Genomic DNA, 26000 nt, shown 5'->3' with positions numbered 1-26000 from the left:
ACTTACTCCCAGACGGTTAAAAAAAAAAAAAGCCCCCAGTCTGCTAGTGGAAGAGATACGTAGATGCCTCTTCATACCTGCTGAGAATATATGTGGTACAGTGACTGTCATTGGACTGGGAGCCATAAAACTGGGTCTGTTCTTAGCTTTGGCACTGGCCTGCTGGGTAGCTTTGGACAAATCACTTAATCTTCCTGAGTTTCTTTCTCTGTAAAATGAGGTTAATGATTAAAGCTATGTGCAGACACAAAATTGGTATCCGCATTTGCATCTGTACTTGCAAAAATGGTCCAGAGAAAGGGGTTCAGTGCTCTGAGAAGAATCAAATAATAAAAATTAAAATCAGAATAATGGCCATTGTCCCATGATGTCACTGAGAAATAGGCAGGTGATTCACTGTGACAGTGCTGGCTCTATCAGCAGCAACATTCTTTGCAGTAGCATCACTTTAGATGTATCTGTTATATATTTGAGAGAGTTTGTCTGTGTGTCCAAGAACTCCTCCTAAACAGTAAGAGCTAGGACCACTAAATTCGGTACGCAGCTTCCTCCCATCATAACGTAAAGCAGGGGCAGGGTTGGTTGTGCCAGGGCAATGGGATGTGCATGGAAACAGGATTGCTTGCTGGGGCACCTCCTCCCACCATATCTGGAACTGCCCCAGCCCTGAACCTTACACCTCCCCAGGCACTTTTTAGAGAGTGCACAGGGCTTCAGCCCCACTCTCTTCCCCACCCCCCAGTTTATACAGGAACATTGCAGTCTATTCCCCTTCATCATGGAGCGAGGTGAAAGTGCAGAGTTTGCTGCATTCCTCACTCTGGCTGGCAGACAAACCTGGACCTGCCTCTGGCAAGGGACATGGACCCTAAAGATGTTAAATTTAGATTAATCAACTAATTGAATAGTCGATGTAATTTGCTTCTACTATTCGATTAGTTAAGGGCACCTCCGCCTTTGAAATGTAGCAAGAGCCCTGCCGACTCTTGCTACATTTCAAAGGCAGAAGCATGGCCAGTTCCCAGCTGTGCCCTGCCCCTTCTTCCCACAGATATGGTGCTGGGGAGAACTGGCTTTTAAGCTGGCTCTCCCAAGCACCGGATCCTGCTGCCTCCTTGCTGTCTCTCTGACGGAGGCAGCCCGGGGGAGGGGAGAGGGGACTAGTTGACTAGCCACTTACATCCATATTGCACCCCTCACCTGTCTGTGTCTGCTGCAGTGACCACAGAGAGGTGCTTCTCACCTGTCCCCATCTTGTTGCAGTAAGAGGACTGAGGTAGTCCTCTCTCTCTGGGGCAACCTGCATATTGAACCCCCTCATGCCCAGGCTCATGTGAGAGCAAGCATTTAAATGAAGCGTGTACATTTTCATTTTATATTCTAAAAAACAAATTAATTGAGTTAAGGACCCCAGCAATGCAGGTAACTCTTCCAAAATAAAATCCTGGCAGCTCAGCCTCCCTTGAACAAAGGCATGCTGCAGCCAAGCAGTGGGATGTGGCTGTGAAGGATAAGGCCCTCTAAAAGCACAGGTTAGATGATGATGGATTTTTTTAAAAGGCTTGTGTACTTTCGCCCTTAACAAGCAATCAGCATACTGTCCCATAAGGAGGGAGGAGAGTATAAATGTTCAGCATAGATACTGTTCTGAATTTGAAAGGCAAAAACTAAAATTGGCTGAGAATTAAACCAGTGGATATTGGCCAAGACTGGCTGGAAGCAGCAGATGAAGTCAGAGAAAGATGCCAGCTTCTGAGTGTGTTTCATTCTAAAGATAGCTCTGCCAGGAAGGGTATAAAAGTCTCCCCAAATGCTCCCTACCCCAGTTGGGTTAGTTAAATACAACGTATAGATGTCCAGCACTGCAGCAGCACAGTCTAGTGAAGGCTTTGTGTCATTGGGAAGAGCTCTCCCACTGACACAGCACTGTGCATGCAAGGGTGTATGTCAGTGTAACTTCTGTCATTCGTCATTCGCAGTGGCTAATTCACAGCTCTGGAGTAGATAAATTATGCCAGTGTAGTGTAGGCATAAGTGAGGAATTTTACTAGCTTGTTTAGATAGGACTCAAAAGCAAAACACACCAAAAATAAAACCCAAAATCTTTGAATAGAAAGATTCAGATATTGTAAACCAGAGATCTGGTATTAGAAACATTTTATTACCATTCTTGCTCTTTGCCTGAAACTGTTCTTAGTTTCTTTAATGAATAAATTGTGCCAGCAGAGCAGAGAGCTTACGAGATCCCTCTGTATGTATCATAATTCCCAGTCCTGCACTTTCCTAGCCTGCAGGTGGTCCCAAGCTCCACACCTCTCTGACCAAAATTAACACGGCCTGTAAACGGTTCCACAATGTTATGTCTCATCCCTTCAAAACGATCTGCACTTTAAAATTAATTTGTTGTTTGTAGCATGAAGAGGTTCCTGCCAGAGAGCGTCCTCGCTAGGCACTATACACATGTAGCCTAAGGGTCCTCTGCCTTTCTAAATGTTCCACTGTAGCTAGCTGAAGATGATACCACAGCAGTGAGCTCAGTTTTGGGTGGAGTGCTGGCAACAGCTGAAACATTTGTTTGAATGTGGGTGTGCAGGGACTGGCGAGGAGGGAGGAGAGGACTGTCCACAGTGGGGTGGGGATCCCACTGGCATTCTCTTGATCACAAATGAGCTGCCGTTTCTGGGATGGGCCCATTAACCAGTCGACATAGAATGCTGCCAGAAGCATGATGGAAGTGGGCGTGTTTCTACAAGTGACCAAGCACATTCTGGGTTATCACTTGTGGAATTACTTAACTGTTCCCAAAAATGCTACCCAATGTCTTCTCAAAAGTAGCTGAATATCAGAGCTGTGCCACTTACTTGACTAAAATTGCTGTAGTTAATTTAGCATAGATTGAGAGAGGGAAAGACGCTGGCCCAGAGACCAGGATCTAGCTGTTTACTTGGTTTTAGTCTCTGTTTGACAACAAAGATTTTGATCCGTTTGCAGCAAGGTTCTGATGTGCTTGTGTTAAGGTTCTGAAAGCGCTTGAGTAGGTTTAATTTTTAGTCATGTTGTTTTTCTGAATATCCTCCATTGTCGTGGACTTCCTGATTTGTTTCCAATTGTTTCTTCGGTTTTTACTGTTGGGTTTGCAACCTCTTTATAGCATTACTTATTCTTCATTAATGTCAGCATTCTGAGTGTCTCATTGCTCATGTTTTGTGCACTTCCTTTTCCTGTGAAGTCTTGCATTCAACCTCTCACATATCAAGACCAATTCCTTTGGTGATCATGGGGAATAAGAAGGAATACCAATCTTCAGAATGAATCTACAAGCACCCAAAACCATGTACATCAGCCTGTGGAAGCTGGCCTACTGGGCCTGGTGTTTGTCTCACTCAAACTGTGGGCAGGACCCCAAAGTAGGTTGCAGCCCCATTGTAATAGGGTCACAGAGGCAGGTGTTGGCCTTGGGCCACAGCAAGTCAGAAGCCCAAGCCCCACTGCCCAGGACTGAAGCCCAAATTCCACTTGGCCTTCAGGTTTGCCCCCCCTTGATGGGGCTTTGGTGGGCTCAGTCTTCAGTCCCTCCTGGGGTCATGCAGTAATTTTTGTTGTCAGAAGTTTGAGAGAGGCTCAGTCATCCCAAATAAAATGTTTTCCAGTGAGGGCTCCCCTCCCTTGCTTGTTCCTGTTCATAAATGACTGGTTTGACAGAAGTCTTTTGTTTTGCTTGCATGTAATGATTTTCAGTAGGATAGTACATGATTGACTGTCCCAGTCAGACTGTGCTATGGTAGGTTGAAACAGCAACCAGAAAACTCTCTGTACTCTTTGTACATATTTGCAGCCCAGCAGTGAAACCAGAGCTACATCCCATTGTAATGTGACTGTAATCTAGGCTGTGTCATAAGATATCTCATTGTTGCGATGGCAGATGACCTCACCTAAGTCAAAGTACCTGGTTAAACTTAAACAGCCTCTTTAATGGTGTTACTAGTGTTGTGTTACTGGCTGCAGAGGGATGGAGAAGCTGCAGAAGGTCCACGGAAGGGACCCAGGTATTTAGCGAGGGTGTTATAACAGCACTACTGGCAGGCTGGGTGGGAAAAGCCAGGTGGGATGGCTTTTGCTCGTCCCAGATATAGGCCAGGTCTACTTCAGAAACTTTTGCTAATGTAGCAATATTTGTTAGGAGTACAACTTCCCTTACGGTATTTCTGTACCCAAAGTCCTAACACATGCACATCTTATAGCAGCATAAAAGAACTTCTGGGGATATAGCTTAGCTTATTTTGCTGGGGAAACTGAGCTGTCGAGGCAAAAGTACTACTTTGCCAGCATAAGCGGCATCTGTGCAGGAACTTGTGCCCATTTTATGGAAACATTGGCAAAACTTTTCTAACGTAGGCCTGGCCATGGTAAAAATAATCATCTGTAGAAACTGCAAGGAATTTAAAGGGGTTGACTAGAGAAAATCTGTGTTTCCAGCAGGGTATCTAAAAGCACTTGAAGCAAAGCATGCAGGTTCTCCTATCCTACATTGACTGCAGGCTGCTTCAGTTTCCATGCAGAGACCTAAGTGGTGATTTAGACTGTTGCTCCTGTCCCACCGGCTGATTATCCATAGTGTCTAGTGGCTATTTTTCAGTGATATGAAGCACTTAGTTTGGGTGACTTAATGGAATAAACTGGCCCAAGGATGGGCATGTGGTTACTTTTCATTTGCATGAGTCAGAAGCTGGACCTCTTGTAGTTGACTTTAGGAAATGTTTCTTGGTGATTGTTAAATTCCCTTACATCAGTGGTGGGCAGCCTACAAACCCCCTGTCAGCCCCACTCCTCCATGTGCCTCTTGTACACTGGAGAGCCAGAGCCCTGCACTTCCTACTCCTCCCCTCCCAGAACTTTCAGATACCACAAATCACCTGATGCACGCTCCATCCCTGCTCCTTCCCCTAGCTCCAAGAGCTGGAGTGCCACACATCAGCTGTTCAAGCTCTGGGAGGAAAAGAAGGAGCAGGGATGGATGGAGTGCAAACCAGAAGATTTGTGGTGGTCCAAAAGTGTTGGGAGGGCGCGGGAGGAATAGAAAGTGTTGGGAGGGCAGGGTCCCAGTGCACAAGAGATGTATGGGGTAGGTGAGAGACAATGGGGCAGCAGGTGGAACCCCAGTAGGCGACAGATTGCTGCATCTCTCTGAGGTGAAGGAGGACCATTCATGTGGCCCACTCCGTATTTTTGGTTGCCCGTCACTGCCTTACGTACTACTGCTAGTGGACTTTCAGTGTCGCATCCAAGGTAAGTGCATGAGTAATGCTATTGAGAAAATTAACATGAAGGTCTTGTCCTGGTTTCAGTGTGGATATAACTGTGTGCCTTTAACACATTAAAACGGCCAATTTAAAACCTTGGGGTAGTCCTGAAGGGACACTGCTATGTCTATACTAGGTTAGCAGCACCTTCAGAATCCTAATCTAAACTCCTAAATGGTTAGCGCTTCAAAGTAGTCATGTCTGTTGTGTGAGCTTCTGTGAGGTCTCTGCTTCAGCTCTCTTCTAGAGGTGGCAGTGTTCACCTATGTCTCTTGTGTGGAAATACCAAACTCTCAGTGGTACACATGATACAGGTTGAACCTCTCTAGTCCAGCACCCTCAGGATCTGACCTGTGCCAAACCACAAGAGGTCAGTATTGTCCAGCAACGTTCCCAACACTGCCACTGCTTGGTGGGCTCCTAGAAGACATTTAGGGGTAACTTAGAGTTAAATAGCAGCACAGAACGCAGAGAGCCATAACAAGCTTTATGGGACCACAGGACACTTGGCCACGCCTATTATAAGTGGACATCCTTCTAACTCAAATCATGCCAGACCACAGATGATGTCCGACTGGAGAGGTTCAACCTGCACTTCCTAGTTGCTTATGTTTTAAGTGCTGGCATGTGATGGCTACTGACTGATTTATTGCTAAGACTGTTCTATATGCAGAACCTCTGTACTGATGGTAGTGGTGTGTTTATTCCCATGAATCCAACCTGACTTGCAGTTCCCTAAACTGAGCTGTGTGCATGTGGGAAGATGCTAGATATCTGTTTCCAGTTCTCAAATTAATATTGGCAAATCATGTACTTTGCACTAAGAGCCAGTCTTTTAAATGTATTTAGGGTTCTAAATATGTAGATAGGTCCTTCTGAAAATCCTGGCATTTGATTGGTATTTCTGCATTTCTTTAGGCAACTAAACCCCTTTGAAGAAATTAAAACAATGCTTTGTGAGCATTATAGCTACTATGTGCTGGAAGAAACCCTTATGGACTCTTTCCCTTTTGTAGGAACAAACACCAGCCTGGTCCGGATATCAACTGATGGGAACAAAGACCTGAGAGTTTGGCTTTACCAAGGCACTAAATATAATTAACAAAAAAATTGGGGTTCCACAGAACAACTGTGTGGTGGCTTTTTCCTATCAAACACTCTAGCAGTTTGGCAGGATCTTCTTTACCCCTTTTCCACCTTCAAACCTCTCTCACTTCATGTGGTTTCTCTTGCACTTCATTGCAAGATAGTGCTGGCTCCCTCCTCCCCTCCCACCCTCCTTTTAATGCTTTGGTGTGGGTCACTCGGTGCAGGCTGCTGGCATTTGATTGGTATTTCTGCATTTCTTCAGATTTCTACTTGGAGATTTCTCCTGAATGTTATTGATTGACCTGCTTTTCTTTCTCTTATTGTATCTCTGTTGCATTCTCTTCAATTCCTCTCTTGCTCCTTCCCACCTCTGCTATTGCAGGTTCATCATGCCTAGTGGCATATAAAAAGACACCGCCCCCAGTCCCACCTCGGACCACCTCGAAGCCGTTCATCTCTGTCACCGTGCAGAGCAGCACTGAATCAGCCCAGGATACCTATTTGGATAGCCAGGACCACAAGAGTGAAGTCAACAGCCAGTCAGGACTGAGTAATTCTTCAGACAGCTTAGACAGCACCAGAACCCCCAGTGTGACCAGAGGCAGCCTTGTGACTCAAGCCAGAGATGCTCCAGAGTTACCCCAGAAAAATGCAACTTTGAAAAGTGACAAAGGAACTCTGACTAGTGAAGAGCCTAAGGTGGAGAATATCCCCAAAAGGAAGCTGTCATCTATAGGAATACAAGTATGGAATAGTTTGTTCTCCTTTGTGTAAGAGAGAATGTTCTTAACTTGTCCAGTTAGCATGTGTGTTACAGGAGACCCTCCTGATCTGCAGACTCGCTATTTGCAGTCCTGCTTATTCATGGGGGGTGCTCCTGTCCCAGCTTGTGGGGAGTGTTGGGGGCCCATGGTGAGTTCTCTGCAGCTCCCAGCCCCTGCAAGGGAATCCGCTCACTGTGGGAGCCAGAAATCATGGCTGGCCAGTATTTACAAATTTTCCCATTCACAGGGGTGCCAGGAATGCATCCACTGCGAAAGACAAGGGTTTCTTGTATAACCAAAAAGTGCTGCTGAACCCACCCAAACAACTAAAGATACTGTTTTACAAAGTGGTTAACCATCCAGTGCCCTCAGAAGTGAAATACAACAAGTTACTCCCAATAACTGGAGTGTGTTCATTCCAGAGTTGCAGCGCGTCAAAATAACGCAGCTCTGTTTAAATGGGTAATTCTCATTAAAGAGGCTTCTTGTCAAAAGTACCTGTGCACAAATGCTAGAGTTTGTGAGCCATATACTTATTTTAAGGTCAGCCTGCAGTGCAATACCTGAGTTCAAGGCATAGCTTCATATAAGGTTCAAAGTCTTCTCTTACAGAACACGGAAGCGTGTTTGGGGCTGTGTCGTTTGTAATCATTCTAGCACCAGGTCTCTGATGCAGTCTGTATGTGGGAGCGCCCCCTTTTCACCTATATTGGTTCTCTGTATTAGAAGCCAACAGAATATGCAAACTAATGAAAATTAGTTGCTAGCTTTATAGCTCACTGAAAACTGCTCAGGAAGAAGAGCGTACCCAAGCTTTGTCCTGCAAAGGCTACTTTAGAGTTTATTTTAAAAAAGTCTCGAAATCTATTGTCCATTTACTTATGGACAGAATTTCAGATGCTGGTGCCTACACTTATGTTCATCTGTTGTATCCTCAAGCACCTGGTTTTGTCACCTTCTGAAATGCTAAAGTAGTAACCTTTGCACTTCAAGTTTAAATGCAAAGCATGTGGATTCAGCAGATGTGAGATGGGTCTGAAAGTGCAGTTTAATATGCATCTTCTACAGCTTCAGAATTTCCAGTTTTGTGCATCAGATTGAACCAACCCTTTATCCAGCATAATAGGCATTTCTGTATAACCAAGTTAAACTCTTCTATGTTGAAGCCAAACCCAAACCAGGCAGGTTAGTCCTTGCTTGGCATCTTGTCCACAAGTTTCAGAGGGGGAGCCATGTTAACGTGTAACTGGAAAAACTTAGAACAACAAATAGTTCTGCAGCACCTTAGAGACAAACAAAAAACATAGAAGGGGATCATGAGCTTTCATGGGCACAACCCACTGAAGAAGTTGTACCCACGAAAGCTCATGATAACCGTCTATGTTTTTTGTTAGTCTTGCAGCACCTTAAAGACTATTTGTTGTTTTTTAAGTGTGTCTTGTTTACAGTTAATCATTCTGAATTTCCTCAAAGTTTGGCAGTGCAGACGGTACTTTCAACGTCAGGCTTTAAATTGGGTTGTGTATTGTTCTGGTGCTGGAGTGTAGCTGGCATAGTAGATTCCATGTCACCTTGTTTGATTCTTCCCCACAGAAACAGTGGGAGTTGGAGCAAAAGAGGTGAGGTACAAGTGGAGGGGAAAGATTCCTTTTTAAAGAGTCCATCTGTTTCAGTCCGCTCCTCCCTAACAGAGTTGCCTGTAAGGTGTGTACTTGCTCAAGCCCACACCAAGTATTTCAGTCCCTCAGCACAGCCGCAGCCCCAGCTGCTCCCGGGGCTGAGCCATGTGGTGGGTGGCTACACTGCCCCAGGAGCAATTGGGCAGCCACCACGTAGCTCACGCGGCAGCTGCCATATCTGGAGCCTGGACCAGATATGTCCTAAAAATAGCTCTATGGCCCCAGCTTGAGTCCCGGCACACCTGCACCCCTCAACCCTCCTCTAGCTTCCTGGTTCCAGGACTGGCCATGGTGCTATTTTTGCTGTCATGGTCCCGGTCCCAGCTGCCACTCAGCCCTAGCTGCACCTGGGGTTGGGGCCACGTAGCGGGCAGCTGCCCTGTGTACCTGGACTGGAGCCAGGATGCAGTGAAACTGCTCCTGGGCAAGGGCAGGGGTACTAAAAATAGCACCACGGCCCTGGCTCCAGGGAGCTATAGGCAGTTGAGGGGTGTACATATCAGGAAGGCAGAAGGTTAGGGAAGGAGCAGAGGGAGAACTAAGAGAAAGGTGGGTGAGGAGAAGGGGCTTATGCTGAGGGTAGAGAAGGGGGCAAGGGCAGAAGAAGAAAGGGGAAGAGGCACCAAGGGACACGGTAGGGGAGAGAGAAATGCCAGGGTGGGGGGGAGGCAAGAGGAGACAATGCAGGGGAAAGGCAGGGGCGGGGATGGGAAGGTGTCAGTGGGTCTGGGAGAGGGGAGGGGACAAGGTGATGCTGGGAGAGACAGGGGGAGGGCCAAAGAAGGCAAGAGGGAGGAAGAGGAGAGGGGAGGAGTGGGTACTGGGAGAAGAGGGGTTGAAAAGAGGGTGGGCATGAGAAAGGCAGGGGCTGGAACAAGCCATATGTGAGGGCGCAGAGGGGCATGAGGAGAACTGGTGAAGGGATGGGCACCAGGGAGGAAGAGGTTAAGGGGGGGCAGAGGTTGGAGGGGAAGGAGGAGGCACTAAGAGGATGCAGGGGGTAAGGGAAGGAGCAGGTGTCGGGGATTGTGGGGGTCAAGCAGAAGGGCAGACATGGGGAGTGGAGAGGGATGGGCACCAGAGGGCAGAGCAGAGAAGCAGGACAGATGGGCAGAGGAAGGTGTGAGGAGGGGTGGGCACCGGAGAAGGGAAGGGCAGGTGCATGGGTAAGAGGGGGTGGGGAAGGGGGCAGGTTCCAGGAGGACTGAGGGGAGTGAGAAGGGCAGGAGCCAGCACAGCAGAGGAGGGTGAGGGGTGGAGGGCAGTAGCAGGCACCAGGGGAGAAGATGGGGCGAGGGGAGGGTGGGAGATGTGGCAGTGGAGGGGAAAAGGGAGAGGTTTATAACTTGGGTGCCACAGTGGCACCCGTCCGAACAATTGCACATGACCTCAATATTGGTGCACAAGACACAACTCACTCTTCTCATGGATGGAAAATCTTAGAGGGAACACTGCTTCCTAACTCTATTCTGTGGTCAGGGTGCTCATAGGTGACCCAAGCCTCCCTATCTCCAGGACCTGGAGTTCACCTACGGCTACAACTAACTCCTCAGGACTTCCACATTGTTCTTGGTTGGGGAGTTAGGAGGGTGCTAGACTTCAGGAAGTTTGAGAATCTCTGTACTACAGATGCCCCTTACGTAGCAGGTAGGCCTCAGAATGGGTCTCGGAAGCAGCAGCATAAGGTGACAGGCAGCTGATCCACAAGGGGAGCTAGTTTTTAAACTGGCTCCCCTTGTGGACCAGCTCCCACCTGGCACCCCGTGCTGCTGCCTCTGATACACTGGCTGCCAGCCCTGCCTTCGGGGACTATAGAATAGTCGACTAACCGATAAAATGTCATGAGGTTACTCGACTATTCAATTAACCGATATTTAACATCCCTACTCTGAGGCACCAAAGCCTTCCCCTACCTGCTGTTTCTATCGTGGCAGTCAATAGTCAGCTCTAGAATGGCTGTCTGATTACCACAGGGCCAGGAATAAAATCTGACCGCCTCAACTGATTGGGGCACTGGTGACTTCTTAGGCTAGCACTATTGTGCCGTCCATCCTAGAACAGTCTTCAAACTGGTTTACAGCATCTGTCTGCTTTGTGTGTGCATGCAGCTCTCCTGCTCTTCTGATGCAAATTCCAGCAGCACATTTTTGTTCCTTGTTTGTATTTTGCTTAATAAGGTTGACTGCCTTCAGCCAGTGGCAAAGGAGGAGCCCCCTACACCTACTACCAAATTCCAGTCCATCGGGGTACAGGTAGAGGACGAGTGGCGGTAAGTGAAAGATACAGGCTTTTAATTTAGCCTCTGAAACTGCGCTTTGCCATTTAGCTTAGTCTCGTGTCTCGCCTCTATTTCATGTTTAAATGCTGTGTTGAGCAGCACATGTTTTTATTTAAAAAAAATAAATCTTGCTCTGTAATGTAAATTGCTTAAATCAATGGGAGCTTGAAATAAAAGGTGAACCCAAGATGTAATTATAGATGCACATCAGTCATTTTGTCTGAATGGCCTGTTGCAGTAAGGAGGCAGCTGTATAATTTTGTCTGGCTGCATGTGTGGTGTGTGTAAGGGGGTGGGGCTGAAGAGAACAAGGCTCAGCTGCAAACACCATAAACAAACCCATTGCATTGTGCACTAGTGTGTGAATCCAGCCAGTCTCAGGCTCCCCTTCATTCTCTTGCTCCTGCTTTTTCTGCAGGAACAACCACTCTCGCAGTATGTCCTCCAAACAGGACACCGATTCCGAGGCACAGGAACCCAATCACTCAAGCAGTAAATCATCTGAGAGAAGTCTTGCTGATTGTCCCCCACGCCACAACTCCGTCAGCGTTGATGCCAGTACCAGGCAACCAGTCAAGCCCTCCCAGTTCAAGAGAAACCTCTCCTATGGAGATAGCAGTGACCCAGCCCTAGAGCCTTCATCTCTCCCTCCTCCAGACCCTTGGCTCGAGACGTCCTCCAACTCACCGTCCGAACCGACACAACCAGGAACCTGCAGGCGGGATGGGTACTGGTTTCTGAAACTGCTGCAGGCAGAAACAGAAAGGTTAGAAGGATGGTGCCGTCAGATGGACCAGGAGACCAAAGAGAACAATCTCTCTGAAGAAGGTGAGTGCTGAGAACTGCATGGCACTGGGGAGAATGGTGGGGTGGAAAGCTGGTTAGTGGCCTGATCCATAAATTTACAGTGGGATAAAATTTAGGAAAAATGAAGCCGAATAACTGAAGACACTTTTATCAGAGGGGTAGCCGTGTTAGTCTGGATCTGCAAAAGCAACAAGGAGTCTGGTGGCACCTTGTAGACTAACCGATGTATTGGAGCAGAAGCTTTCGTGGGCAAAGACCCACTTCGTCAGATGCATGCATATGTTAGTCTGTAAGGTGCCACAGGACTCCTTGTCACTTTTGAAGACTCTTTGACAGTGAGGGTGCGTCTGCACCGGGATAAAAACCAGGGATTGGGCCAGGACAGCTGCCTCAGGCTCTGGGCGGGAAGGGTTCCCTGAGCTCAGATATCCATACAGCAATGTTTAACCCTGCAAGCAATGGGCCAGCTGTGACCATGCTGTGGGTCTTGTATCCCAGTGTAGACATACCCTGGAACAATCTGCCACAGGAAAAGGGTGGGGCTGGCTAGGAAGGGGCTGCGTGGGATGACTCTAGAATCATACCAAGCAAACAGAGTGGGGTTACTTAGGAATGTAAATGTGGGTCACATGATTTTTACTGAGGCTGGGGTGTAATGCTGCGTGCTGTGCTGCCCCAGGAGTGACTCAGACACAAATCACTGCTCCCTACTTGGGAAGGGAGGGGGTGGCTTACATCATCCCTTTTGCCTTCATTTCCCTTCCCCCAGCCTCCAGACACCAAGCCAACTAGGCTGGCTAGCAAGTTGGACAAGCAGTGCAGGGCGGGTCCCATTCATGGACCCTCCTCACCCACTTGTTTGCTGGGGCGGTATCAAGGAACCAGCCTTTGCTCTCTCCCTACACAGGCTGAGCAGCCCTTACTCATTTGAGCAAGGGAGTAATAGGGGAACTGGGTCCATCCAGCTCTTACTGGATATTTCCCAGCAAATTCTTTGATGCAGAATTAAGTCTGAAGTTGTGTGTGGAGAGTCCAGCTCGTGCCCAGAAAATGAATAGGCACAGGATCTCTCATCAAGTTCCTTGCTGCCATGTGACTCTGCAGTGTAGTCGAGAGCCCTTGCTTTGTCTTCAGCTAAGCCTTAAACAGTAAAAAGCCCAAACACACCTAAGCGTGCCACTGAGCACTCCGAGGAAGAGGCCGTCAGTTGAAGAACCTCAATACTTTGTCGTCCTAGATATTTATGAACCACTGAGTTTTGAACCTTTGTGTGAAGAGACGTTTGATCTGCCCTCCTCGTGAGCCTCTTATGTTTGGAAGAGTGAGCTGAGGTCTGCCGGTCAGGGGCATTGCACCATCAGTGGGGGCTTGCTGATAGATCGAGCCTTAAAAGGCTTGTCATTCTTCAACCTTGCTGTAGGCTCGACTCTAATGATTTTAGTGCCCTCTGTTCGAGCAAGCACAGCGCTGTCAATATCAATAGTGCTGTGCACAAATTGGACAGTAAGTGAAGTAGTCTATCGCAGCTGGAATACAGCTTCCCTTCTATGTAGAATAAACTCTTGGGCCTCTTGAATTCACTTTCTCTAAATGCATATTGGGGAACGGCTTCGAGCATATCAAACTGGTTTCCAAGGGCATGCCTACATTGCATAACATTAAAAAATCAAAACTTGCAGCAGACTCAGCCTGGGTCAGCAGGTCTCCCACTGAGGGACTGAAGGTAGCCATGTTGATGTTTAGGCTTAGGTGGTTCCCAACCAAACATCCACAATGTCATTTTTAGCCCCATAGCATAGGCCCAAGTCCTCTCTGCTCTGTGAAATATACACAAAAACAAGTCCTCTGCCCTGGAACTTCAGTGAATCTCTACTGCCAACAGAGACTCGCTGTGATTCTGTCTGCCATCCTTGGTTGGAAACAAGGGAGAGCAAAATATACAGTGACCCAGGGGCAATGCATCCATTTGTAACAAACAATCCTTAGGCTATGTCTAGACTGCAAGCCTCTTTCGAAAGAGGCTCTTTCGAAAGATACTTTCGAAAGAGCCTCTTTTGAAAGAGAGCGTCTAGACTGCACGCGGAATTTCGAAAAAGCAAGCCGCTTTTTCGAAAGAAAGCACCCAGTGAGTCTGGATGCTCTCTTTCTAAAAAGCCTGTTTGCTTTCAAGAACGCCTTCTTTCGAAAGAGCACTTTCGAAAGAAGGCGTTCTTCCTCGTGGAATTAGGTTTACCGCTGTCGAAAGAAAAGCCGCGTTCTTTCGATTTAATTTCGAAAGAATGCGGCTGCAGTCTAGACGCAGGGGAAGTTTTTTCGAAAAAAGCCTACTTTTTTCGAAAAAACCCCTGAGTCTGGAAACAGCCTTAGTGACAGGGCTTGCTTAAAACATGAGTAAAAAACCACAGCTTCAGTCATAGAACTAGTATAAGCCAATGTCTATAAATACTAAGAAGCATCTTATTCTTTTGAAACATTCTTTGCTGCATTTAGCTGGGTTTTTTAATTTACAGCTCTTTAATTCCTTTTTCTTTCTGTAGTCTTAGGAAAAGTCCTCAGTGCAGTGGGCAGCGCACAGCTACTAATGTCACAGAAGTTCCAGCAGTTCCGGGGCCTGTGTGAGCAAAACTTGGTAAGTAAAAGTAACTTTGTAAAATGACAGTAACTTTGTAAAATGTAACCACAGCTCTGTACTGCTGAGCTGAAGCAGCTCTTGTGTGTAATAGAGCAAGGCCATTTCCCGGTGCCAGCAATGAATTATGGCTTTTTTTAAATAAAAACTAAACAACCTGTGCTATAACAGGAGACTACCATTCTTAACATTCACTTACTGTCAGTTCAGCAACCAAGGAAGAGTTGCCTGGAGATCTCACATCAGTTCTTGGTGTAGGTATGCGGCATTAAAGCCATGTTCTTCCCTGGGATGCCTGTTCATCAGTCTCACTGACTTCCATGGTAGACAGTCTGTTGGAAGGGATAATTTGGCTGGAAGTATCCGTTTGTATAAACTTGCTCCAGGCTAGAATCCTGGTAGGCAGCAGAGGTGTCTGTTTGAACCACGTATTTTATTACTCTGAACTGCTTTTCAGGGTGAACTGCCAAGGGTTAGCATGGAAGGAAGTGTTTGTGAAAAGCCCCCAAACCTCAGAAAACAGCTTACATTACTGATGGAACCTTACCATGCCCATAGTTCCAGTTCCTTGTAAAATACTGTTTGAATCAGACTTTTTCAAACATGGCAAACTTGCTTGTCCTGGCTGAGGTTTTGACGGGACAGTTGGTAAAACACCATGTCTAGGTTTATCCCAGGATGAAAGCTCTTTAAGGAACACTTCAGCCAAGACTAAGCAGCTTTTGTTAAAACTTTCTGGGGAAAATACTTTAGCCTTCAGGCTGAGAGAGGAGTCAAGCTACAGCCCCCATGGACCGCTCTTGGGAAAGTTATGGGCCATGAAAATAGGAGTAGTGTTAAATGACTGCTTTCTGGGTTTGCTGCTGATAGCTGTAATGACATTTGCGCTGGCAGAGAATCCTGGGAGCTCAGCATGTTGGGTGCCTGCTGAGTGCTAAGATCTTTTAAAATCTGACACAAGTGGTGTGTGCTGAGCACTGGGAAAGCCAGATACATGTGCAGAGCTCAGATTTTTCAGGGCCCCAGCACCAGGTTGCTTGGAACCTGTCTGGAGAAACTGCTGTCCTCTACTGAGAATCTCTCAGGTCAGTTTTGAGTTGATGTTAAATTCCCACGGTTCCATTTCTGAGAGAGTTTTCTGCTTCTGACATCAGAACAGCTTGTTTGCATTTCAGTGCATCAAGTGGCACTCCTGTTTTCAGGCTACATCCTATTTGGTCTGCTCACATTTTGTCCAGTCTTTGTTGTTTTAAGTATTACCATAGCATCTGGATGCCTAAAAAGGAAACCACAAATTTTCTGGTCTCTGAATTCAAATTTAGGAATTTTGGCATGGTAGCTCTGTGGGATTAGCACTAAGCTAAGCAGCTGTTTTGCTTCCTGCTACCAACATGTACTTGGATTCTATATTGGGTCTCTCTTATGGTAAATGTTGTCAGGGTTGGCCAGGCAGGACCAAGATCTCACGAGTGACGTCTGTCTGTCTGTGGGAGACAGAATTTTCTCTGAGGACTGATCAGAGGCTGTGAAATGAACTCCTCCTAGTACAAAGATACAGCACAAATTACCACCATCGCTCCAAGTGCAAGGCACAATTTTTTCACTTCTGTAACATTAACACATAACATGTATATTTTAAAACCCCCTACCCACTGCAAGACACTCCACTATATGCACATCTTGTTTCATTGCTGTTGAAATGTGCTCATACTAAGTTGATGAGCAGGGCTCGCCGAACCACGGCAAGCCCCGCTCGCCAGCCGTGCTGTCCGGCGATCTGTGCATGCGCAAATCGCCCAAATCCGGCTCTTCCGGGTTAAAATCTACTCGCCACGGGCAAGTAGATTGTATTACTTGTTGAGCCCTGTTGATGAGTACAGTATAAGAATGTCTGTAAAAAGAACAGTGATAGAAATGTAGCCGTGTTAGTCTGGGGTAGCTGAAGCAAAATGCAGGACAATGTAGCACTTTAAAGACTAACAAGATGGTTTATTAGATGATGAGCTTTCGTGGGCCGGACCCACTTCCTCAGATCAAATAGTGGAAGAAAATAGTCACAACCATATATACCAAAGGATACAATTTAAAAAAATGAACACATATGAAAAGGACAAATCACATTTCAGAACAGGAGGGGGATGCGGGGGGCACAGACTACCGCAATCTCATGACTTCAGTGACATGCCGTTTCTGATTATTCTCTTGTTGCTATGCTCTCCCTTGCAGAACCCCAATGCCAATCCCAGACCCACAGCCCAGGATCTCGCTGGGTTTTGGGATCTCTTGCAGTTGTCCATTGAAGACATCAGCATGAAATTTGATGAGCTCTACCACCTAAAGGCTAACAGCTGGCAATTGGCAGAAACACCAGAGAAGAAGGTGAGCATGGGGCAGTTAAGAGTGACCAAAATATTGTGTTCTCTGCTGAGTCAGCAACAGCCCTTCTGTTATAGCTCTGTGTTCTTAACCTACAGTCTCATGGATTAGATTTCTGGGACTGCTTCTGTTTTCTGCATACTCTGTACTTCAATGCATGTAATTAAAATAGTGCATGTTCAGAAACAGAAAGAAGTCTCCCCCTACACATACACCTAATCTCCTGTGAATTGGATCAAGAAGATTCCTATAGGATAAAATGAAATGGTGGATTTTTAAACTGCTGAAACCTTCAGGAAAAAACTGTTTGGGGTAAAGGGTGGCTGAGTAAAGGGTGCACATTTACATAGCGGGAGGTGACAAGCTTTTTATTAAATGTGTTGGATAAAGAGGCTAAGTTTATACTGAGCAGGCTGTAATCAGTGCCTGCGAAAACCATGTCACTTTAAACCCAAGCGTGTGCTTTATTTCTATGCATGCATCCTACATCAGTTGTGTGATGTGGGTGTGCATGAGTCACTGCTCGTGTATTATAAAGCTTAAGAACATATAATAACGTAAGAATGGCCGTACTGGGTCAGGCCAAAGGTCCATCCGGCCCAATACCCTGTCTGCCAACAGTGGCCAATGCCAGGTGTCCCAGAGGGACTGAATCGAACAGGTAATGATCAAGTGATCTCTCTCTTGCCATCCATCTCCACCCTCTGACAAAGAGAGGCTAGGGAGACCATTCCTTACCCATCCTGGCTAATAGCCATTAATGGACTTAACCTCCATGAATTTATCTAGTTCTCTTTTAAACCCTGTTATAGTCCTAGCCTTCATAACCTCCTCAGGCAAGGAGTTCCACAGATTGACTATGCCCTGTGTGAAGAAGAACTTCCTTTTATTTGTTTTAAAGCTTGTATTGCACACTGCTGTTCTGCCTCTTTAAGTCTACTCAGCATGCTCTTGACTCATCATTAAGCCCTAAGAACAACCTGCAAACCCAGATCTTCCCAGGGTGGGATTCTGCATCGTCTGTTATGTGGGAAAGCAGGGAGTAATAACAAGAATCTTGGGCCAGAATCCTTTTTCCGCATACACTTGCTGAAAGGTGTATCCCCCTTTGGGCCACAAATCATCCTCTTTCCTTGTTGTCTCAAGAAAGAGAGAACTTTTGTATGTGCATTTCTATTTTATGTTTTGTCTGTCTTCTTACTGTCTTTTTTAAAGGAAGAGAAGAAACCACCCCCTCCAGTGCCAAAGAAGCCAGCCAAGCCCAAAACCCCACTGAACCGGGACAAAGCCTCTGACTCTGTGGATAAGCAACGCCAGGAAGCTCGCAAGCGTCTCATGGCAGCCAAGCGGGCTGCCTCTGTCCGGCAGAATTCTGCCACGGAGAGCGCGGACAGCATTGAAATCTACGTCCCTGAGGCACAAACCCGTCTTTGAGAAAAGGGGAAGAGGAAGGAAACACGTGTTTTTCTAAATCATTAAAAAGGAAAAAAAAATTCTCTAAACTTAGCGTGATTTATTCGGTCTAGAGACATTGAGCCAACCTGACAAAGGGCTCCCAATTTGGCTTTTTTTCTCTCCGCGTTAAGTAATGAAGATTTAAAAAAAACCAAACCCCCATACAACAAAAAAATCCCCCTCATGTTTTCTCTCACTGGCTGTGGTGTTGCTGAACAGACTGATCAGACTCCTAGAAGCCCCAGCCCCTCAGACTTGGAACTTCAATCTTTTTACTTGTTCACTCTAATGAAAATTATTAGCTTGTTTACAAGAAGAGGACGACAAAAAAAATGAAGCCTTGAGCACTTGCCATGCTGCGTTCTTTCTCCCTCTCCTCAGCTCTGTTCTTCCTTATCCCTAGGGTTTTTCTTCTACCTCTTATTCTACCCTATCCACCCTCTCTCTCCACTTTTTGCATGGCTTTGTTTACTGTGTTAGAAATAACCTCTCTTCCACAGAGCTCCCGAAGAGAACATCTGTTCAGTGTGTACTGTTGTTGCACTCTGCTAGCAAGCAGCCTTTCTTTTTTTTCTTTTAGTGGGGGTGGGTGGGAGGGTATAGAGGCAAAGGGCAGGGGTAGGGCAGCAGGGTTCGCATATCTATGTATTTGAAGCGGAAAGAGGAAAAGATCTATGGAATGTAATGCAGAGTTGCAAATGTGTGCAATAAGGTGTGATGGGGGCCCCACTCCATTGGCCAATTCCGAAAGAAAGATGGGCCCCGCTCCAGGCACAGAATGGGAGCTGGAAGGATGATGTGGTGGCACAAGTGACACACCACTGCCACCTCCTGCACGCGCGTGCACGCGCGCACACATGCACACATGCTTATTTTCTCCCTTTCTACAAATTTTATTTTCCTTGAGAATCACTTGTTGAAAAAGCAGCTGCTACGCAGTGGGGGACCTGTTTCAAGGGGACGAAGGGGTGTAATGATATGGTGTGTTAGGGTGGAAGACTGGGATTTCTATAAAAAGAACGGGAGGGTAGTTAATGGCAGGCTGGCAGCCTGCCTACCTGTATGTATGTGTACATATGCACATATACACTTATTAGGATCTGTATATTTAATGCATACACACATATACATACCCATACACACGTGCAAGTGGTGTGTTAAAAGCACCTCAGTGAGAGTGGGTGTATGTATAGCATATATTTTTACATGTACTATATCTAGCTGTGTGTAAAAGTGTGTGTAAAAATATATACCCTGTGTGTAATCAGATTATTTTTCCCTGTATCCCATGCTTTTTTCATTTTTCTTTTTTTGGTGTGGGGGAGGGGTTGCTAAATGTTTTAACTATTTTTTAGCTCCTTCTCCCCCCTCACACCCCTTTTTCAGTTATTTTCTTGGAGTTGGGACTGAATGCCAGCGTTGCGTTCTCTTCCACCCCCCCCCCCCCAAAACAAACACTTGCCCCCAAGTTGAGCAATCATGTTGTTTGAGTGGGGAAATCTTGTGTCAATTTCATGTGGGGGAAATTCCAACGGAATTTAAACCAGGGTATTGGTGATCAAAAAGGCAAATAAAATAAAAACCTAAACCCTATCTAAGTGAATACTGTATACTGTGTTTATGACTATGTAGTATGACAGATTTCTTTTCCTGCCTACTTACCATATAGATCTTGTAGCCTGGAATGAGAATCTATGAATGTTTAACCATAATCAAAGTGGCTCAAATCCAGTATTGGTTTTTAACTTTATGGGTGGAAGATGTTGACTTGCTGGATTTTGTTTTTAAATCAGGCTTTTTAGAATTTCTTAGCATTGCAAAATTAGAAACATGTAGAATGTGAATTCATCTTCATCTCCTTTCCAAAGGTACCCAGACTACTGGGGTACTCCTAAAAGCAGTCAAACAATTGCTTTCTGGGTTCAGTGTTGTGGACTGTAGCCTACGTTGATGAGCTTCTGAACAGCCTCTGTAAGTCTAGTGGGGACCATTCACGCTTCCTCAGTCACTCACCCCGGGTCAGCTGCACAAAGAATTCTAAGCATGCTCCTTGGGTTTTAGCCAGGCATTGAAACAGGGCGCTCCCACCTGGCTGATGCATATGGAGGGGAGTAAGGGACATTGTCAGAATGTCTCAAGCTGAAGCAAGTGTGTGCTTCTCCATCAGACTTTCATTATATCAGTATCTCCTTACTTTTGTGGAGGAATAAGATTTTAAAAGGCAGGGACAGCTGGCTGAATCACATTCAAAACTAACCTCAGTTTATAGCTTTCATATTTTCCCCTTAGTTTTTAGGTTTAGGTTTTTTAATGGGTGGTTTCTTAACCTCTAGGACAGAGTTGAGAGTTGTTTAAACAACATGAACACAACTTCTCTAATGTCTGAACTGATGCAATAGACTGTGTATGTACAGCTGTACTGTCTGTGGTTGTGTACTAGCGTATTTCAGTGTTCACTTCAGTGTCTTGAATGCAATCTAGTAAGTCTCCCATTTCTCCATCATACCTCGTTAGCCTCCTGAGCACTAGCCTACAGCCGAGAAGATCTCATTTGTATGTTTTTTCCCCAATAGGGTGACAAAGTAGCAACAGAACTACCTCCTGATCCAGAGTTCATAGCACAACCATTGACATTGAAATAGGCTTCTGCCAGTGAAAGGGGATGTTCTCACCACCTCTCCCTAGAGAAGATTATCTTTGAATCCAGGAATGAAATTGTGGTTTAGATGTTATGAAGTCTGAAGAAGGGCATGCAGAATCCAGCTGGCCCCCTAGGCTTAAAGCATTTTGATTTATCCAAAGGACAGCAATACATCAAACCTAATAAATAAACTCTTCCTTGTGCCTCCCACAGGCCTGTGCTGATTATGTCAGTTTGACTATAAAAGCTAGGAGGAAGGAAACCTTTTTTTAATCTTGGGACTCATTTTGGTCCATGCAGTGCAGAAAGAGTTGAGTTTCAGGTGTCATTACTGCTTGAGCGCTCTTATTTTGCCCCAGAATGGAAAGTAGTTCTAATCTCTTCTCAAAGAAGTGGAAAAGGAGGAAAGAACACCCCACCACCACCACCCCCCGAGCTCTGGGCTAGGATCAGTCTAATGATATAGCAATAGTGTTAGTAATTTTAAGAGTGGGAAAAGTAATGCTTGCACAGAGCTCCTAGGAGTCTGAAGAGGTTCTCAGGAAATTGAAGTGATTGGCATTACAGGATAGCTACAGCGATTATAAGAATCCCAAGCCTGAAACCTACTTCCTGAATCTCTGCTTAATATTTTGATCGTTTGAATGATCTAATACTATGTGGATGTGATTTTTTACAATTGTACATAGTGCTACAATTAACATGAGCTTCTTCTTAAATCTTGAATTGTGCAAAACTTCCCTCCATGCCTGAGCCTCCTTTACTTCACGTTAGCTCCAGTGCAGACGTAAGAAACTGTCTAGCCCCATGTTTGTTCTTCCATATTTTTTTAAGTGACTCAGATTCCACGGGAAGCCTTGAAAGTTGAAACCTTGTACTTAGACTGATGCCCAGCACGTTGTAACGTGAACCTTGCTTCCAGTACAGACTAGTAAAGAGATGGCACCTTGTTGGTGCCTTTCCGCTTTTGTCTCCTATGCTTTGTGACTCCCAACATAGCCATTAGTTTCCTAGGGTGGGCCTGGCCCAGATGCATAGGAAAATCGATGGTGGTGGGGAGATGGTCTAACACAGGAGGATTAACAGTATGGTCCAGTTTGCACAGAGGACCAACCAAGTTGCAAATTGGCCAGAGTTGTTATGTTGGTCGCATGATGCTAGCACTTAAGCCTTAAGCAAGGATCAGGGCCTTAGTTTGCTAGGTGCCATACAAATATAGTCCCTTCCCTAGAGATCTTGCCCTCTAGGATTATGATATGATATGGTGCAAAGCCGTATCTGACCCAATCTAATGGGAGTAGGTGGCTATGTACGTGGAAGATGCAGTGTATTGTGACCTGTAGTCTACCTGCCGTTGGCCTACACACAGGAGAGTGTTCTAAGCATTGTGGGCAAGGAAAGCCTTTTGGAGGAGGTTGTGATTCTCTACCCTCGTGAACTTGTCAGTGAAAGTGGGCCCTTCTGTTGGCAAAGAAGCCAGCAGCCTGGTTCCTGTGCACTCCTGCTTTGTGTGGATCACTGAAGAACTGGCTTTATAAGAATGCTTTGTTCTAAAGGGTGGGAGTATCCACCTGCCTGTTACGTCCCACTTCCTAAAGGTGATCATGGCAGCGGCATGTAACGTTTGGGTTGAAAACCCCACCCTATGTGTAGTTTGTTGACTTTCTTGTATGTTCTGATATATAATCTCCCTGTCTGCTTGGCTGTAGCATATGGAACTAGCTCAAGGCCACTTCTACAAGTTTCAAGTCATCGAAGTGGGCTTTGGTAGCCCCTCCTGTGCGTCACTACAAAATGGATGCACTCTGAAACAAAAGCAGCAGCAAAACTTCTTTGAAATGCTCCAGCAGATGGCAAAAAGGGTTCCTTGCCTAGAACTCACTTCTCTGCTGCCAGACATGTGCTTGTAAATGCCCCCATGGAGCTACAGAGCCAACTGTGCTGCACCGTTTAAGAAAAGCTCTCCCTGTGTAGAGAAGTGGGACAGTCCATAGGCTGTGACTCAAAGCCTAACACTTCTCATGTGCTTTCATGACATGTCTGCCCAAGTTAGTATCCCAATGGTGAAATTAACCTGGCTGAGCAGCTAGATAGAGGCCTTGCATTTACAGGTTTTTAGACTAGAAAATGCAGGTTCTTCCAGCTCGATCCTGAGCCCTTTCTTGCATTTGAGACTTGGTGTTTTTCCAGTGTGCATGGCCACTCTAAGAGTATTGCATTATTACTTGGGACTTCTTTCAGTTTTATCCATAGATATATCTTGGATCTTGTTCTTTATGTGTGGTCTCTGGTCTTGTGTACTAGCAGAATCACTAGTGTTTAGGGCATGTGGTTGAGTTTTTGTCTCTGCCACATCATGTGCAAGTAGGGCTCAGTGGGTGTCTGATTCCTGATCTGTTCTAGCCATATGATCCTTCTCCCCAGATCCGACTGGAAGTGATCCAGGATCCTACATGTTCTCCAATCTATGGTTTCTTCCAAGGAGACTCTTCCATTAAACGAGTCCATTTTGGAGCCTGCTAAGGGCATGTGGGACCCAGCAGGCACCTGTTCCCTGACCCCTGAGGGCTGAAAAGAAGCATTTGTTTCTTCTTTCTAAGGCTGTGGAATATTAGTTCTCCCATGGTATCCAAATTCTTAGATTGTCTGAGTGGTCACAGAACAAAATAAGCTACACTAGCCCAAGTCTGCAGGTGGTACTTGATGCAGTGGACAGGGCTTCCCGGACCATGGTGTCCTCTGTTTGAGGGAGGAGTTTGAGGCTGTGCCCAGAGGTCCTGGTGACAGTTAGAGCTCCCTTTTGAGCGCAACAGAGTTCTCCCCTTTCAGCAAGGAAACCAAGGAGTTTCTTCTCTCTGGTTATGATGCTGTGGCAACCTCCACTCGGTGGGAATGGAAAGACTCTCCGGAAATGTTCTAAGGTGCTGCCGCATGGATCCCCACCAACCCCTTGGACCTACCGGCATCAGAAGCCCTATAATCCACTGAGAGTGCCCTGGAGGCAGCCAGGCTGGCACACCCACACCACTACTATCCCCTCCTCAGATCCAGCAGCCTCCCAAGAAAATAATTTGGGAAACTCAAAAGTCATCAACCAGTCTATGCACAGCTGGTCTCCTACCTTTTTGGTGCCTGCCTAGCATGTTTCCTTCTCGCGTGGCATCAGACACGTGGGTTTTTAGATGACACTGCATCCTGAACAACAGGATCAAATTCCTTCCCCTGCCACGTTCTTAGACATGTTCTCAGGCCGGACCTGGATTCTCTCATTCATTTGGGCTATGGAGCCAGGACCATCTAGTTATAAGGGGACGGACTTTAATGCCAAATACTTCCTAATCCCCAAAGAGAAGGAGTTGGACACCCATCCTGAACCTCAGGTAGCTGAATGTCGTCTTCTGCAATTCAAGATTCAGGATAATTATCCCAGCTGCCGCCATCTCCTCCCTGAATGAAAGTGACGTGTTTGAAAGATGCCTATTTTCATATGCCTATCTTCCCAGCCAACAGGAGAGTGCTGGGTTTATGGTGGGCCTAGAGCATTTCCAAAACAAGAGGCTCCCCAGGCTCTTACAAACAGCATGCTGTGATGGCAATGCACCTGTGCGTCCCTGTATTTTCCTACCTAGACAGCTGGCTGCTCATAGGATGATATCATCAGGAGATACAAGGGGCAGTCACCTCCTTACTTGGCCTGTGTCACTCCATGGGGCCTCCAGGAAATCTAGGAAAGTCTGCTTCCATGCCCACGTCTACTATTAAATTTATTTCAGCAAATCTAGACTCTCGCCCAGCCTGGAGCTATTTATCACAAGACAGATTCAGTAAAGTTCTTAAAAGGGTTTGTCTCAACATTCCTGCCAGTATCAAGGCTTGCAACTGCCTGGGATCTGAATCTGATGCTGTTGGCCCTTATGAACCTGCCCTTTGAACCCTAGTGCTCTCTTGCTGCCTCTTACACTTGTCACAAAGGTGGCCTTCCTCATGGCTATTCTCCGCCAGGAGGGTGAATGAACTTGGGGTCTTTATGGCACACCTGCCTTGTAAAATATTGCACAGAGAAAGTATCCCCAAGTCTTATCCCCACGTTTATCCCCGTTCCTTCTGACGTTCACTTGGACCAGAAGGCTCTGACCAGAAACCTAGTAGCACTGCGGACGGGAAAGTCCACTCTGTGGAAGGATGCGGGGCTCTGGTCTTCCACGTTGGCAGGAGACAGCCCTTCAGATGATCTGAGGCTTTCACTTTCACCACTGGGAGAATGAAAGGAAGTGGCCACATCTTCCCTAGGACTCGAAATGGATTGCCATCAGCATCCCCCTCATTGTACCAGAGCTCATTTCACCTTGGCTCACCTGCAAGGAACCCCGCTCTTAGTGAGTTGTAAAGTGGCCACCCGGGCACCACTCCATTGTCAGATTTAAGCTTTACTGAGGATGCTTCCTTAACATTCAGCAGCCCTAATAACTGGCGCAGAGCTTCCACACTGAATGCTGCATATAGGAGTCACCCAGGGTGAATTACCCATGGGGACCGGTACATCAAAAAGAAGGGAAGGTTATTTCTCAAGTGGAGTTCAGGATGTGCAGTACCTGTAGATAGTCACATCCTGTCCTTCCTCTGCTTTGATTGTCAGGTTTGCAGCAGAGTAGGAGCTAAAGAGGCGGCCAGTCCTCACTGCTCTAGTGCCCTCTGTTTAGAGTGTAAGGAAGTCTGTGTACCCAGAATGAATACCTACAGGGACCACACATCTTGAAGAACTCCAGGTACTAACGGATAAGTAACATTCCTTTGTTCTTTGAAAACTGATCCCTTCATTGGGGTGGCAAGTTCACTTCCATGAGTTCCACTGAAAATAGGGTCAAGAAAGGGATTTTTTCTTCCACAACACTACAAATTATGGCTTCTTTGAACACCTGCAACATCCTTTACTTTCTGGTCCCCTACCTGTGGCAGGCCAACTTGTAGCTGAGTCATTAATT

General features: G+C 46.2%; 1 protein-coding gene across 6 annotated transcripts in view; it reads left to right on the top strand.

Annotated features, from left to right (window-relative positions):
• Window positions 1–19980, top strand: part of DLGAP4 (DLG associated protein 4) — a 373686-nt gene extending 353706 nt beyond the window's left edge. For 3 of the 6 annotated variants that reach the window (XM_075901397.2, XM_075901398.2, XM_025186422.3), the window contains 6 exons: window positions 6772–7133; window positions 11010–11101; window positions 11529–11938; window positions 14455–14546; window positions 16773–16925; window positions 18138–19980. In XM_075901397.2, coding sequence (XP_075757512.1) covers window positions 6772–7133; window positions 11010–11101; window positions 11529–11938; window positions 14455–14546; window positions 16773–16925; window positions 18138–18356 — 1328 coding nt within the window. In that variant the 3' untranslated portion in view covers window positions 18357–19980. Of the gene's footprint in view, window positions 1–3900; window positions 4047–6316; window positions 6386–6771; window positions 7134–11009; window positions 11102–11528; window positions 11939–14454; window positions 14547–16772; window positions 16926–18137 lie in introns of those variants that run through there. The other 3 variants (XM_025186419.3, XM_025186423.3, XM_075901402.2) reach the window with 3 other exon arrangements.
• The last annotated feature ends 6020 nt before the right edge of the window (window positions 19981–26000 follow it).

The sequence above is a fragment of the Pelodiscus sinensis genome, chromosome 17 (assembly GCF_052426305.1).
Source record: "Pelodiscus sinensis isolate ZL-2025 chromosome 17, ASM5242630v1, whole genome shotgun sequence".
NCBI lineage: Eukaryota > Metazoa > Chordata > Testudines > Trionychidae > Pelodiscus > Pelodiscus sinensis.
Note: the sequence above shows the minus strand (reverse complement) of the source record. Positions and strands in the feature narration are given on the sequence as shown.